General features: G+C 36.1%; 1 protein-coding gene across 2 annotated transcripts in view; it reads left to right on the top strand.

The window, feature by feature from the left end:
• The window catches only part of LOC117295730 (insulin-like peptide receptor), a 28,666-nt gene extending 20,118 nt beyond the window's left edge, over window positions 1–8,548 (top strand). The window contains exons 10-18 of one of the 2 annotated variants that reach the window (XM_033778449.1): window positions 361–614; window positions 1,326–1,479; window positions 1,793–1,904; window positions 2,752–2,825; window positions 4,263–4,470; window positions 5,748–5,892; window positions 6,172–6,461; window positions 6,576–6,710; window positions 6,893–8,548. In XM_033778449.1, the coding sequence (XP_033634340.1) occupies window positions 361–614; window positions 1,326–1,479; window positions 1,793–1,904; window positions 2,752–2,825; window positions 4,263–4,470; window positions 5,748–5,892; window positions 6,172–6,461; window positions 6,576–6,710; window positions 6,893–7,229 (1,709 nt within the window). In that variant the 3' untranslated portion in view covers window positions 7,230–8,548. Of the gene's footprint in view, window positions 1–360; window positions 615–1,325; window positions 1,480–1,792; window positions 1,905–2,751; window positions 2,826–4,262; window positions 4,471–5,747; window positions 5,893–6,171; window positions 6,466–6,575; window positions 6,711–6,892 lie in introns of those variants that run through there. The other variant, XM_033778450.1, reaches the window with a different exon arrangement.
• Window positions 8,549–14,556: the final 6,008 nt, after the last annotated feature.

Below are 14,556 nucleotides of genomic sequence, written 5' to 3'. Positions count from 1 at the left end.
GATCCCGCCAATATCTGCGCTTACGACAACCATTCTACACTTACTGTGCAAGCGCTGAATTTCAGCGCTAGCTGTGAGAGTTACGAATGCCTAGTAGCGTGGAGTACACACGCGCACAAGCAAAACTTCCCTTCTATCCTGTGAAAGTGCAGAATTCCTTGTGTCCGTAAGCACAGATTCTTTGCTTACTGTAAGCAGAGCCATGAATTTTGGCTCCATCTCCACGGTGTCACCGCATGTTATGTTTGTTGCCTTGCCACCTTTCAAATCTTCAAGTCTTATTTATAAATTCTCATTATAGAGTTTCCAACTGCAGTGAAATCTTGTGTTTAACATCTGTGTGTTTTATTCTGTTCTTAGCTGAAGCTGATGAAATCCCGTCCCCAGTGACGGCTAACTCCACATCTAAGAATCCAAAAGATCGCAGCGTCAAGTTGACATGGGAAGAACCAAAGAATCCTAACGGCATCGTCATCGTACATGAGGTGGAATTCTCTAAGGTGGATAACACCCCCAAACAGGGTAGTAACTCCATTGAGGGTATATCAAGCAGAGATGCCAATGGGGAAACTATCTCAAACGAGGTAGAAAAGAAGATTGTGGTGCAAGATACTGTGAGTATTTTATCAGTGAGAAATATGGTTTTTGTCGGGGTTGTTGCAAGATGTGCAATTAAAACAATGCTTTAGAAATCATATTAATTTATTCAAATATGTGCAGCAATTGTTAATTTATGCTAATATATTCACTTTAGAAGCATTGCATTTTGTGTTGATGTGATTCAAAGGTATAAATTTGTGTTATTTATGATTGTTGACTAAAAAAATAAGAAAGTGGTAACTATCCACAGGTATGAAAACTCATCAAATTTGGTAAAGATGTATGGCATAAATTGTATCATCAATTTTCAACTTTGTGAACTTGATTTTTACCAATTGTTCATATTTGTTCACATTTCATATGAATTGTACCCATGTAATATGATTTGGTTTTACCCATACACCAATATGTGTGAAGCACTGTATACACGTTTGATTCTTGTGGGAAAACAAAACCCACCCAGGTATATTACTCGGGTGAGATTCAAACCCAGAACCTTTGCCATTCTAGATCAGGTGTCTTTCCCCTTGATCACCGAGCTAGCCCGATGGATAGAGGCAGTTCCAATCCTATCCTTTATCCATGCTGAAATATTACCATGTCATAAATCCATGTTATTCCCAGTGTTTAACAGAGCATCAGTTTCTCAAGGATCCAGGCAGTTGGAAACCTATCCTTAATTCATGCTGAAATGTTAACATCTATTGTATCTATGTTGTTCACAGTGTTTAACGGAGCATCAGTTTCTCCAGGATCAAGGGTACGAATTGAAAGCTTTAGATCCAGGGAATTATACGGCTAGAGTTCGAGTCATCTCACTCGCTGGAGAAGGACCATGGACTGAACCGGTTTTATTCAATGTACCTGAACCTCTTAAAGGTGAGTGGAATCCTTCAGCAGCAATCTTTGTTTTCTGTCAAGCTACCTTTCATCGTGTTTTGAGATTGTCCCTGGCTGGTCTAGGACCTGGTTTAAGTCGCTGGCTGGTCCGGGGGTGGATTTCACAAACAGTTAAGACTCTAGTCTTATCTCCTGTTAGGACGAGTTAAACTTGGCACTAGCAACACGTTTCTTTAATAACTTTAAGATTCCTCGGATTAGTCCTAAGTAAGGACTATCTTTGTGAATCGACCCCAGTGGTGGATTTCACAAAGAGTTAGGAACATTGATAATTTTCTTGTTGACTTTTCAGAGAAAATCAATGATAAAGAGTCGGGTCTGGGTGCAATGGGAGCTACTATTGGTGTGTGTGTTGCTGTAGTAATCATCTTGGTATTCTTCATATGGTTACTGGTTAGATGGAGGTAAGACAACTGGGCATCAAATCATTAAACAAGAGTGTCAAGATTTACTATCAGCAAAGATTATAGAGCGCCGCAAGGCGCAAGATGTGGAACTCGGGCTGAAATGTGAAATCCCACTGGACGCCATTTCGGCAAGTAACTCTTTTGATACAACAATAGATCAGTGCAGATCGGTGCAGACAATGACCATTCCTATCAATGGGAAACAAAACATTCACTTGCTGAAATGGCGCCCATGCGTATTTCACGTTCCAACAATAGATAAAGCTTCAGTTCCGCATCTTGCGCCTTGCGGCGCTCTATAATCTTTGCTATTAGTGAATAGTAGGCTGTGTTTGAATTGGCTCTGGCTACAGCTAAGGGTGGATCATGTGTTGTAGTATAGGATGTCTTTAAATACACTCTTAGCAACAGCCATAGCTGTAGCTGTCACTAGGGATGCAGCTCAACATTTCAACATTGTCTTTAACAAAATAATGTAGTCAATTAATTTTTGATAATTAATTAAGTTGTTGTCACTGGTATTGATTATGTATCATTTAATAACTCTGCTCTTCAAATCCTTTCCATTGTTTTGTTGTCGTAGATGTACATAATTGTTGTTATATTTTATTGAGATTTTTCTGTTTGTGCCATTTAGAGTGTAGAGTCTCTTTGACGGACACGTTTTCTGGCAATCCATTGTTCTCTAGCTTGTCCAACGTTATTATTTTTTTTTTCAATTTTACTGTTTACTTGCCCAATTAATGAAATATTTTATGGTGATTGGGTGCCCGTTGTACGCATTGCAATGAAGATAGTTGTAGGATATGGAATGATTATTTATCGATTGTTTTTTTCTGATCAGGTACAAGAAGAACCAGATGCCTGATGGTGTCCTGTATGCCTCCGTCAATCCTGAATATATGAGTACCAGTGACAGTGAGTACCAACTAAATTTATTATTAATAATTTATCCAAGGTCGGGGAATAGAGAAGTGTGGACAGACTCGCAACTTTGCGTCGGATCAGCAGATTTCCTCTTTTTTATTTTCAGTTTTACCATTCGAAATTGAAAAATACTGTACAAAATCATTGACATTTTGTTTGTAATTTCCTGTTTTTTTGGTGAAGTAACAGTTGTATGCGTGGGCTTGAGCTAGGATCTAAATTGTTTGTTTACTTTGTTTCCATGACAATGCCTGTCTAAATTGCTCGTTTACTTTGTTTCCATGACAGTGTACGTTACTAATGAGTTTGAGTTTGACTGACTGAGTTTGATCTAAATTGCTTGTTTACTTTGTTTCCATGACAGTGTATGTCACTAATGAGTTCGAGTTTGACTGACTGAGCTTGATCTAAATTGCTTGTTTACTTTGTTTCCATGACAGTGTATGTCACTAATGAGTTTGAGTTTGACTCACTGAGTTTGATCTAAATTGCTTGTTTACTTTGTTTCCATGACAGTGTATGTCACTGATGAGTTTGAGTTTGACTCACTGAGTTTGATCTAAATTGCTTGTTTGCTTTGTTTCCATGACAGTGTATGTCACTGATGAGTTTGAGTTTGACTCACTGAGTTTGATCTAAATTGCTTGTTTACTTTGTTTCCATGACAGTGTATGTCACTAATGAGATTGAGTTTGACTCATCACTGAGTTTGATCTAAATGGATTGTTTACTTTGTTTCCATGACAGTGTATGTCACTGATGAGTTTGAGTTTGACTCAGCGAGTTTGATCTAAATTGCTTGTTTACTTTGTTTCCATGACAGTGTACGTTGCTGATGAGTTTGACTGACTGAGTTTGATCTAAATTGCTTGTTTACTTTGTTTCCATGACAGTGTATGTCACTGATGAGTTTGAGTTTGACTCATTGAGTTTGATCTAAATTGCTTGTTTACTTTGTTTCCATGACAGTGTATGTCACTGATGAGTTTGAGTTTGACTCATTGAGTTTGATCTAAATTGCTTGTTTACTTTGTTTCCATGACAGTGTATGTCACTAATGAGATTGAGTTTGACTCATCACTGAGTTTGATCTAAATGGATTGTTTATTTTGTTTCCATGACAGTGTATGTCACTGATGAGTTTGAGTTTGACTTGGCGAGTTTGATCTAAATTGCTTGTTTACTTTGTTTCCATGGCATTGTACGTTGCTGATGAGTTTGAGTTTGACTGACTGAGTTTGATCTAAATTGCTTGTTTACTTTGTTTCCATGACAGTGTATGTCACTGATGAGTTTGAGTTTGACTCATTGAGTTTGATCTAAATTGCTTGTTTACTTTGTTTCCATGACAGTGTATGTTGCTGATGAGCTTGAGTTTGACTGACTGAGTTTGATCTAAATTGCTCGTTTACTTTGTTTCCATGACAGTGTACGTTGCTGATGAATGGGAGTTTCCAAGGAACCAGTTGGATATAATCTGTGAGCTTGGTAAAGGTAGCTTTGGTATGGTATACGAAGGACACGCTAAGAAGATCATTCCTGAAGAAGACGTCTCAACAGTTGCTGTCAAGTCTGTACAGGCTAATGCATCAATACGGGATCGCATTGAATTCTTAAATGAAGCATCGGTTATGAAGTAAGTTTTTCAGACGTTTTTTTCCCTGATTTTTTTTACTTTGAAAAAATTAGAAAAACTGTGATTAAATAGCCCAAAAGTCCAGTAAACCCTACTCCTTAGGAATAATCAGCAGCCCTTGTAGAAGATTTTCCAACTTTTTTTTTCCAAGAACCAAATATCCTGCCTTTTTTACCAAGTCATCTCGTTATGTCAGCCCTTGGACTCTAGTAGATTTCCTACTTTTTTCCAAGGACCAATTATCATGCCTGGTTTTAGTCACCAAGTCATATCATTAAGTCTTATTAATGAGTTCGGCTTGGTTTCATTTGAGACAGTATCTGGTTATTGGTGATTTCATCTTTGTTTTCCTTGTATGCTGATGTTCATTGTTTGCTATTGTGTTGTTATTCATTGTATATATGTTATTGAATTGTTATTCATTGGATGACATTGTATTGTTATTCATTGTGTGATTGATTGAAAACTATTGTATTGTGACTAAGGTTAAATTGATTTAAAATGTTTATTTGTTTGTTATTTTCACAATTTGCTTTGCACTGGTATTAAGTTTGACAAAGCTTTGTGATTTCAAACTGTCCTTTCATACTTCCCCTCCTTTGATCTTATTCCACTCATTCCAAATATTTCTCAACAGGTACAATCTAAAGTACATTTGTTTTAGTAGATGTAGGCGTAGACTTTGTGTTCCTCGTACAAACATTACTCTTTTGTTTTAAACTCTGCTCATTTATTAAACCCGTCAGCTGTAGGTAAATAGGGGTACTCATTTGTAGGTTTGTTCACTACAGGTTTTCAGTCCGTTGTAAATAGTTTGTTACTTTTCTTGTATTTAAGTAGATGTTATTTGACTGTATATTTCTGTCCTTTTAATCCTCATAACTTTGTTGATAATTTATTATTGTTTACAACCCAATAACTATTTTCAACTAAATTCAGTTTGTATTAAGTGCCAATGGAAACTAAATTGCCATGTTTTGATAATGCAGAGTATTTCTCGAAGGCTAATTCTATTTTCTCACTAAACTTCTAAATTGGAACCTATGTATTTAAATTTGCATTAAGAATATGAAGGTTAAACGACATTGAAAATCTTGAGTACTACAAGACAGCAAGTTGTTTTCAACCAGACTTTTAAATTGGTACTTAAGGTCAAGTGACAACAAATATGTGGAGTGTTACCAGGACTAAAAACCCAGTTGTTTTGAGTTTTGCAAACGCAAATCTTGAAAACGGGACTAAAGACAATAACATTTCTATTTGCTCCTGCTTTACAGAGCTATCCATACCCACCATGTAGTGCGATTACTGGGTGTGGTTTCTAAAGGCCAACCTACCTATGTCATTATGGAATACATGGCACAAGGTGATTTGAAGAACTGGCTTCGAGCTCGCCGACCAGAGAACCAAGCTGATGTGGCTGTGAGTTTATATCAGGGTCATAATATATTGTTGGCATTTATTTCAAGAACTGAGAGTTGCTTGAGCACCAAAACTTGCTAGAATCCTTGATGTTGCAAGAGTACAGTTCATTGTCATTTGCATAAAGCTGGTTACTCTCAAAGTGTACTTTTAAGTACACTTAAAAGTGCTTCATCAATTTTGATAAAACTTGTCGATAAAATGTTCACAATGTAAAATGTTACTGATGTAAAATAAGTTGCTAACTTGTTTGTTATTTTGACTTGTACCTCTCTACAGCTTCATAACAGGAAGTATCCACCTACCCTAGCAGACATCATCAACATGGGAGCTGAGGTAGCCGATGGTATGGCGTACCTCACTGCTCATAAATTTGTCCATCGAGATCTCTCAGCAAGAAACTGTCTAGTATCTGAAGAAGGTACATGTAAAGTAGCTGACTTTGGTTTAGCAAGAGATATCTACCAGTCTGACTATTATCGGAAAGAGAAAGGTGGAATGTTACCGATCCGATGGATGGCGCCGGAATCAATTAGAGATGGAGTCTTCACTGCAAGCTCTGATGTCTGGTAAGAAACAATGGCAGATTCTTAGCTTCAATTTTAAACTTCACCCTTGAAACTACAATGTAACATGAGAAGATATAGACTGGAGGTAAAACGTTATTAGTGTTATTCTTACAGGTCATTTGGTGTATTGATGTGGGAGATTGCCACATTAAGTGAACTGCCATACCAAGGCATGTCAAATGAAGAAGCTGGAGAATACGTCAAGAATGGAAACGTCTTAAACAAACCAGACGGATGCCCAGATAAACTGTAAGTTCAAAGTTCAATCCCTTCAAAACATTCTCTTAAAGTGTGAAGCAATAACATGTGAAGACTTTGAGAAAGGTTATTATATGTAGGGGAGATGGTTTTGTTATGAGTTGATCAACATTTTAACTTTCTTTCGTCTTAGTTTCTTGAGTTATCTTCAACCTTTTTACTTTTGTTCTCAGGGATGAGATTATGGTGATGTGCTGGCAGTTCAACGAGAAACTCCGCCCAACCTTCTTAGAGATTATTCAGTTTGTTGAAGACACCAACATGGTGTCTTCTAAGTTCGCTATCAACTCCTTCTATCACAGCGATGAAAGACTTCAAGCCACTCATGATAAAATGAATGCTGAGGAGATGGAACGAGTTTCAATCCTTGGAGATGAGAAAGATGCTTATGAAAATATGGCGCCTAAGGAAAGGAAACGAACACCTAAAAATGGACTTGTGCCGGTAAATGGCCGTCCGGTTCACAATGGTTCAAGTGACAGCTCAATAGGCAAAGTTACTGAATGCTGAAATGGTGTCACTTTAAGATAAGTGCTCGTCGAGCAAACAGAGAAGTATATATTTTCGGGGTGTTGTTGTTGTTGTTGTTGTTGTTGTTGTGGAAATGGTGAACAAATATATGTATATTATGTATGTGATAAATGTTCAGTGCATATTTGTTGAATTTGACTCAAATCTGTGCAAGACTTTTTTGATGTTTGGTATTCAATGACTAATTCTTGTTATTGGAATAAATTGAGTAAAATGGTGTTTTTATAATCTGTATTCACACCATTGGCTTTTGATGAAATATTCATAAATTGTGCATCAATATTCATAAGTTGAATATGCAACTAATTAGGCTTATACTGAATTATTCACTGATCATGCATACCTAATGAATTATTCATGAATTACAAATGAATTTACAAAGTGGATTAAGAATCTTTTAAATTTTTCATGTGTGGGAAGTCAGTGTTTTAGTCATTGAAAAATACTGAATTATTCATCTTCCAAAATGGAATGAGTTATTAACGAATTTGCCATGATAAGTGAGAAATTGCACAATTCATGAATTATTCATGAATTTGACATTAAGCCATGATAGCACATTGAATATTCATGACTATGCTAATTCTAGTAGCAGTCCTTGTGCCTAGATAGTGACAGGTGTGGATACAGTAAAAGGTGCTGAGTGGTTGCAAAACAATCGATAAATTGATATGTAATCAATCATTTTCTACATTAAACATTGATTAATTGATAGAATAATTAGATATTTTGATATTTACTAAAGTGGTCATGTCTGATTTGACTCGGAGTACTGTGACATGATCGCGTAATTGTTACACAATCACTTCATACATCTTTAGCATCCCAGAAACTATTCCGATGCTTACAGTTCCTGCAAATAATGATAGCTAGGAAGATAGGTCAGAGGTCATCCAGTGTTGTCTAACAGCTTTGGCAGTGTGAGTGGCTATGTCTTTGTTGCTAGAATGGCCTTTTCTTCATCATTGTGACTGCAGCCATTGGCAATAGCCGTAGCCAGAGTCAGTTGATGTAGAGACAGCCTCGCAAGGAGGTACAGAGAGTCTAGATCATCCTCCTTCCCAGGCCTGAAATAGTACATGTCAATACTCCACTGTAAACCATACAGTCTTCATTGAGTTCAAGGTTGATACAGAACCTTATGCAGATATAAGTACTACAAATTATTGTCCTTTCTGTGTATACACAAACAATGATTATTCACAGATTGTTGTCTTGTTGTCTTGTTTTCTTTCTGAAGGCCGAGTCACACTGCAGCAATAACGAAAATGATAACGATCATGACGCAAAGAGAACGCATTCTATTGGTTAATTGCTCCACGCAGAGCTCGCACACGCACACGCTCATTATCGTTTTCGTTATCGCTACAGTGTGACTTGGTCTGAATACTCTCTGTACAACCGTGGAAGCTGTTGATAATACTGGATGCACCCCTCTGATGTGGATATGAAGAAAGTGGAAAGTGGGCCATTACGGGTTGAGTTAAAAAGAAATATATAATTGCAGATGTACTATAAGCCAGCCAGAAATTGCCAAAAGAATTATAAATATAATACTACCAGTGTTGTAGTCAGCACTTAGCCATATCATTGTGCATCTCAAACTTCATTAGGCTGCTTAAGCACTACATTTAGCTAAGCACAAATCAATTTTGCTTACAAGTTAGAAGGTTACCAGGCAAGTTACAATGTACACTGTTTTTGACTGGTGCTCTGCTTAGTTCACAGCAGAAGAAATGTGTTAAGTAGTTTTTTTTTTGAAGCAGTATTACGAAAACGATTGAAATGTCTCTTCAAACCTTAAGTGGTTGTTTGGAGTTTGACTAACAGATGGAATGAAACGTATCCCAACATACTATTGAGAAGTGAACACTATAACACTGGTCAACCAAGTATTAAACATCAGTACTTTCAAAAACACTTCAATTTGATTATTTTCCTTTTTGAACTTTTTACATTTTGAACAATTAGTTGACTCTTTGCTGCTCTTCGTTAGGGCGTTGTTTATAGAGTCAACCAAAAATATGATACCTCTTTTGTACAGATGAATTAAATATTCTAATGTGTAAGAATGATCAGAATTTACTAAGAGTTGAAATAAACTCTATCCGATATATTTGATGTTTATATAAAAAGCAAAAATAATGTGATATATTGTATAAGAAGAGTTTATTTTGTAAAAAAGGTTTATGTCTGTGTGTGGGTGCATGTGAGAATAAATCAACAGTACGTGTATAGTTAGTAAGTGTTAGAAATATGTAGAAGATTGGAGAACATGTTTTCGAAGGTGGGATTTTCTGAAGAAAAAATAATCTTAAATGTACACAGTGTATATTCTAGGTAATTTTTTGCAGACAATATTCATAAAAAATTTGATCACATTGAAGTTTTCTGATTTTATAAATCATGAACTAGAAACAAAATGTGAAGGGATTGTACATTATTGCTAATTAAAAACCCTTCACTGGTTTAAACAACTGGAGAATCGAAATGAGGGCAAAATCACGTTAATATCATTCATAAATGTTTCAACAAGTGGACTTTGAGAAACTAATATGAACGTAATGAATTTCAGTTGTGGAGTTGTATGAATTTTTTTAAACAAAGAACTTCAGTGAAGGCACATGTTTTCTGGAACTTATATTTTTAGAAAGAAATTTGAATGGCTCGTTTGACTTTTATTTTTATGTTCAATTTTAGTTTCCTTTATTGTAAGCACACTTTGGCAGAGTGTGTCCGATACTTTGGGGTATTTTTTTTGTGGGGAGAACATTTTGTTAGAAATATTTGTACATAGAATGAGACTAAGATTAATCTCTCCACAATATATATAATAATAGTTGACCATTGTGCTTTAAGGTTCAGTAAATATGTTTAACTGTGTGTTATATTTTGTGTTTGTGCCAAATGTGATGGAGTAATACAAGGCCTTCAGACAAAAATGCAAAAGCAGAATACTTAAACAATTGATATTTTCATTCCCCCCCCCCTTTTTGCTTTGACGGAGTAACAAGAAATACACCGTAGCTCTATCAGTTGAAACGCATCCTTGAAAATGTGAAGTACGTTGAAATGTCTTTATTAGCTGTTTCGTAGCGAAGCGCAGCGAAACAGCTCTTGTTTTTGTTAAAGTTTTTTTTTATTATTTCAGGTTTCTGTTTGTGGGATGTGGTAGGGATAAATTAGGTCTTCATTTTGTTTCGTGTGCGTGACCTCACATGACTTCTACTTCCGGTTGAAAAAGTGTCTAGCAAGGGTGGGCAGTTAAAAAAAAATATTGATGACGTCACAAATTGCAACAGCGCCCTCTAGCGGCAGGTTGAAAACTCGTCAAAATGGACTTTTTGAAGATGTGTGTGGTGAAATTTTTTGTAATCACTTCAAATTTTACACACACGTTAACTGTCAGGCAGCCATCATATGTGTGAAGTTTCAGATCAATGACGTCATCGGGGGTCACGTGACGCGGCCTTAAAGGTGCACTTTTTGAACTAATATAACTCCCTAAGTGATTATGCGATCATGTTGAAACTTGGTAAATTGTTGGATATTGACAAGTTCTTTTGAAATGTGAAATGACGTCATGATGACGTCATCAAATGATTTGTCATGATTTTTTCCATTTTTGCACCTTTAAGTCATAAAATGCTATCCGAACATGGTATAATCCAAATTATTTTTTTAAATAGACTGGATTGGTCATAACTACTTTGATGCAAAGAGAATTTCAAATTAAGTGGACAAAAAATTGAAAATTTTCTTAACGAAACAGCTCTGCATTTGTGCACAAATGCAACTATGTCTAGTTTTACTATTTATTTTTACTTGTTGAATTTTCAAAAATTCAAGTTTTAATTTTGGTTTTGTTTGATGTCATTAAGCATATTTAACAATAATAATAATAATAATAATATTAATAATAATAACAAGAAACAAAACAAAACAAAACAAAGAAAAACAGACACAACCAAATTAGTCCTTGAAAACCTGTGACATAAGATAAGTTTTGAGAAGAGATTTGAATGTTGTGGTACAAAGACAAGATCTAAGATTAAGTGGTAGAGAGGTCCAGATGCGTGGCGCAGCTGAAGAAAACATCAAGATGAATTCAATTTGAGCAGCAGATACAAATAATTATTATTAATAACTGAAGAGAACCAAGATGCTGCTTGCGTTAAAAGTTTGAATAAAACGTTATTTGGGAGACAAGTGTTTAGTTCCCTTATGATTGTAAAGATACATCGATTGTATCTGCTTAGTGACTATTAGCAGGACACCAGTGATGAGCACTGTACATTATAGTGTATTTTAATTTGGTACCCTGTTTCTACTAAGCAAGGCTTTTCTGTTCTGGGCCATTCTTTTGCCCAACAGCTTTATACAATTAGGCGGAGGAACCAATCTGATAAAGCAGCTAAGCTGAAAAATCTGCTAGACAATCTGCTTAGTATAGGAAAGTCACACTGAGTTGCCAATGTGGCAGAGCAGCTAAGCATACAAATCTGCAACGGCAGGTCATGTTAACAGAAACAATTTTAACCAATATTCCTCGACCATTTGATCCTTTACTAAGTCAGTTATGAATTTGCTTTAAAGGCAGCGGACACTATTGGTAATTACTCAAAATAATTATTAGCATAAAACCTTTCTTGGTGATGAGCAATGGGGAGAGGTTGATGGTATCAAACATTGTGAGAAACGGCTCCCTCTGAAGTGCCATCGTTTTCGAGAAAGAAGTAATTTTCCACGAATTTGATTTTGAGACCTCAGATTTAGAACTTGAGGTCTCGAAATCAACCATCTAAACGCACACAACTTCGTGTGACAAGGGCGTTTTTTTCTTTCATTATTATCTCGCAACTTCGATGACCGATTGAGCTTAAATTTTCACAGGTTAGTTATTTTATGCATATGTTGAGATATACCACCTGTGAAGGCTATGTCAAAGACTAGCTTCACAGTTGGTGTATCTCAACATGTGCATAAAATAACAAACCTGAGAAAATTTGAGCTCAATCGGTCGTCGACTTTGCGAGATAATAATGAAAGAAAAAAAACCTTGTATCACGAAGTTGTGGGCTTTCTGATGCTTGATTTCGAGACCTCACATTCTAAACTTGAGGTCTCGAAATCAAATTCGTGGAAAATTACTTCTTTCTCGAAAACTACGTCACTTCAGAGGGAGCTGTTTCTCACAATGTTTTATACCATCAACCTCTCCCCATTACTCGTAATCAAGTAAGGTTTTATGATGATAATTATTTTGAGTAATTACCAATAGTGTCCACTGCCTTTAAAGCCTGTATGCACTCAAACTCGCTAAGCACAGAATAGTATTGCTAGCAGAATCAGGCGCCCTGCCCAAATTACATCAAGTTGGCGTTGTTGTGGTGGTGCCTGACTTAATTTTTGTTTTCCTATAGCAAAGAAGTCTGTGAAGCAATATTTTCTGCTTAACAGCTTTATGAAATTGGGCCTTTATGTTTGTCTGACCCGCCCTCTGGGGCTTGATTGTTTGGAACTACTTTGTCAATGAGTGTATTAATATATTATTCCCACCGAGGCCCCCGTCCTGACTGTATTCCTTATCGTCATGTCAACCGTCATGTCATGGATGTTTATCAAATATCAACAAAGAATGTTGAATAGTGACATTCTTAGCAATCACACTAGGTTTGTCTTTTGGTACAATGTGTAGAACTACATGTAGTTGGATGTATTTGATGGAGTGTTGTTGGTTATGGCTTTGGCTGACATTGAAGTCAGCCACACCCTAAGCCGTTCATTCATGTACACTTGTTTAGTCAGCAATTCTAAGGCTGAGCATAAGCAAGATGAGTTCATTAAGTAGTTAGGTTACCAACCATGCAATCAATACCAGTGATAACCTATTTGACAAGAATCACTGTTTCATGTTTTTTTTTTTTTTTTTAATATCCTATATTTCAATGAGTGATCTCTGGCCTTAATGCATTGTTTTCATAAATGAGTCCCATAGTTACGAAAGGAAGTATTTCTCACTGTTTCCCAAATCCATATACAAATATCTCTTACTGCCATTTGATGTAATTATTTTATTTTTTAATTTATCAACGCAACTCATTAAATATTTTGTATTTATAAGAATATACAGTCTCTCACTGTGAAATAAACAATAACTGTAAAGCTTAACATTTATGATTGATTGTGTTTAATGGTATTTACACTATTGGCAATCAGTGTGTTGTATGTCAATATAGGATCCAGTTTTGTGTTACTGTAACGGATGTTTTCAATTACAAAAGTCAATTTTTCATGATGTATCAATTTTAACGAAATTTGAGATGGGACCAAAACAAGCCTAATATTGGCAGCTGACATATTATGTGTATTTTAAAATTAAGCTAAATTATCCCAGTAGAATTAGAAGACGTTTGTGGAATTGATCTGCCTAATGTTTATGTGTTCTGGCTTACACTGCCGGGCTACTCCTCCAATATTAAATTGTTCTGAATAACACTGCTGGTCCACTCCTCCGATATTGAAGTATTCTAGCTTACACTGCAGACTACTCCTCCAATATTGAATTGTTCTGAATAACACTGCTGGTCCACTCCTCCGATATTGAAGTATTCAAGCTTACACTGCAGAATACTCCTCCAATATAAAAGTATTCTGGCTTGTACTGCAGGCTGCTCTTCTGGTATTGAAATATACTCTTTTACACTGATGGTCTACTCCTAGATTAATAAACCGTCTGGCTCACACTGCCGGATACTGAAATATTGAAGTATTCTGGCTCACACTGCAGGCTAATCCTTCACAACTTTTACAAGTATCCATACACCAGGGACTATATTACCATAGAGGTAACTCACTTACACCCATCTTCATATCAGTACTCAGGTAATCAAATTGAATATATTAAAGAATTTTAAATGAACAGCTTGAATGAAAAATACTACAACTGAACTTATCTCCTTTAATCAGTTTAAAATCCAGCGTGGGCCATTCTGGGATGACTCAAGTGGGCGCCACATTGGAATCTTCAAACCAAGTTTCTACTTGGTTGATCTGGTTGTAATAGTACAAATAAAACTATCAGCAATTGGGGTTTATTTTGCCTGATTGCTTAGAGCTTAAAGTTGTTTACTACAGGTACTTCTAGAGCTTTATGTTTTTTTAAAATTAATTTGAAGAAAGCATGCACTTATAGATGAAACGATAAGACGTTGTCATGTTCAGAAAGTACAAGAGACAGATTGGTTGTTTCCCCACACCCAGAAGTAGTAATAGTACTAAACCCAGTACTGCAAGTTGGCCATGA

Source organism: Asterias rubens, chromosome 10 (assembly GCF_902459465.1).
Source record: "Asterias rubens chromosome 10, eAstRub1.3, whole genome shotgun sequence".
In the NCBI taxonomy this organism is placed as follows: Eukaryota; Metazoa; Echinodermata; class Asteroidea; order Forcipulatida; family Asteriidae; genus Asterias; species Asterias rubens.
This window is presented reverse-complemented; position numbering and strand designations above follow the sequence as displayed.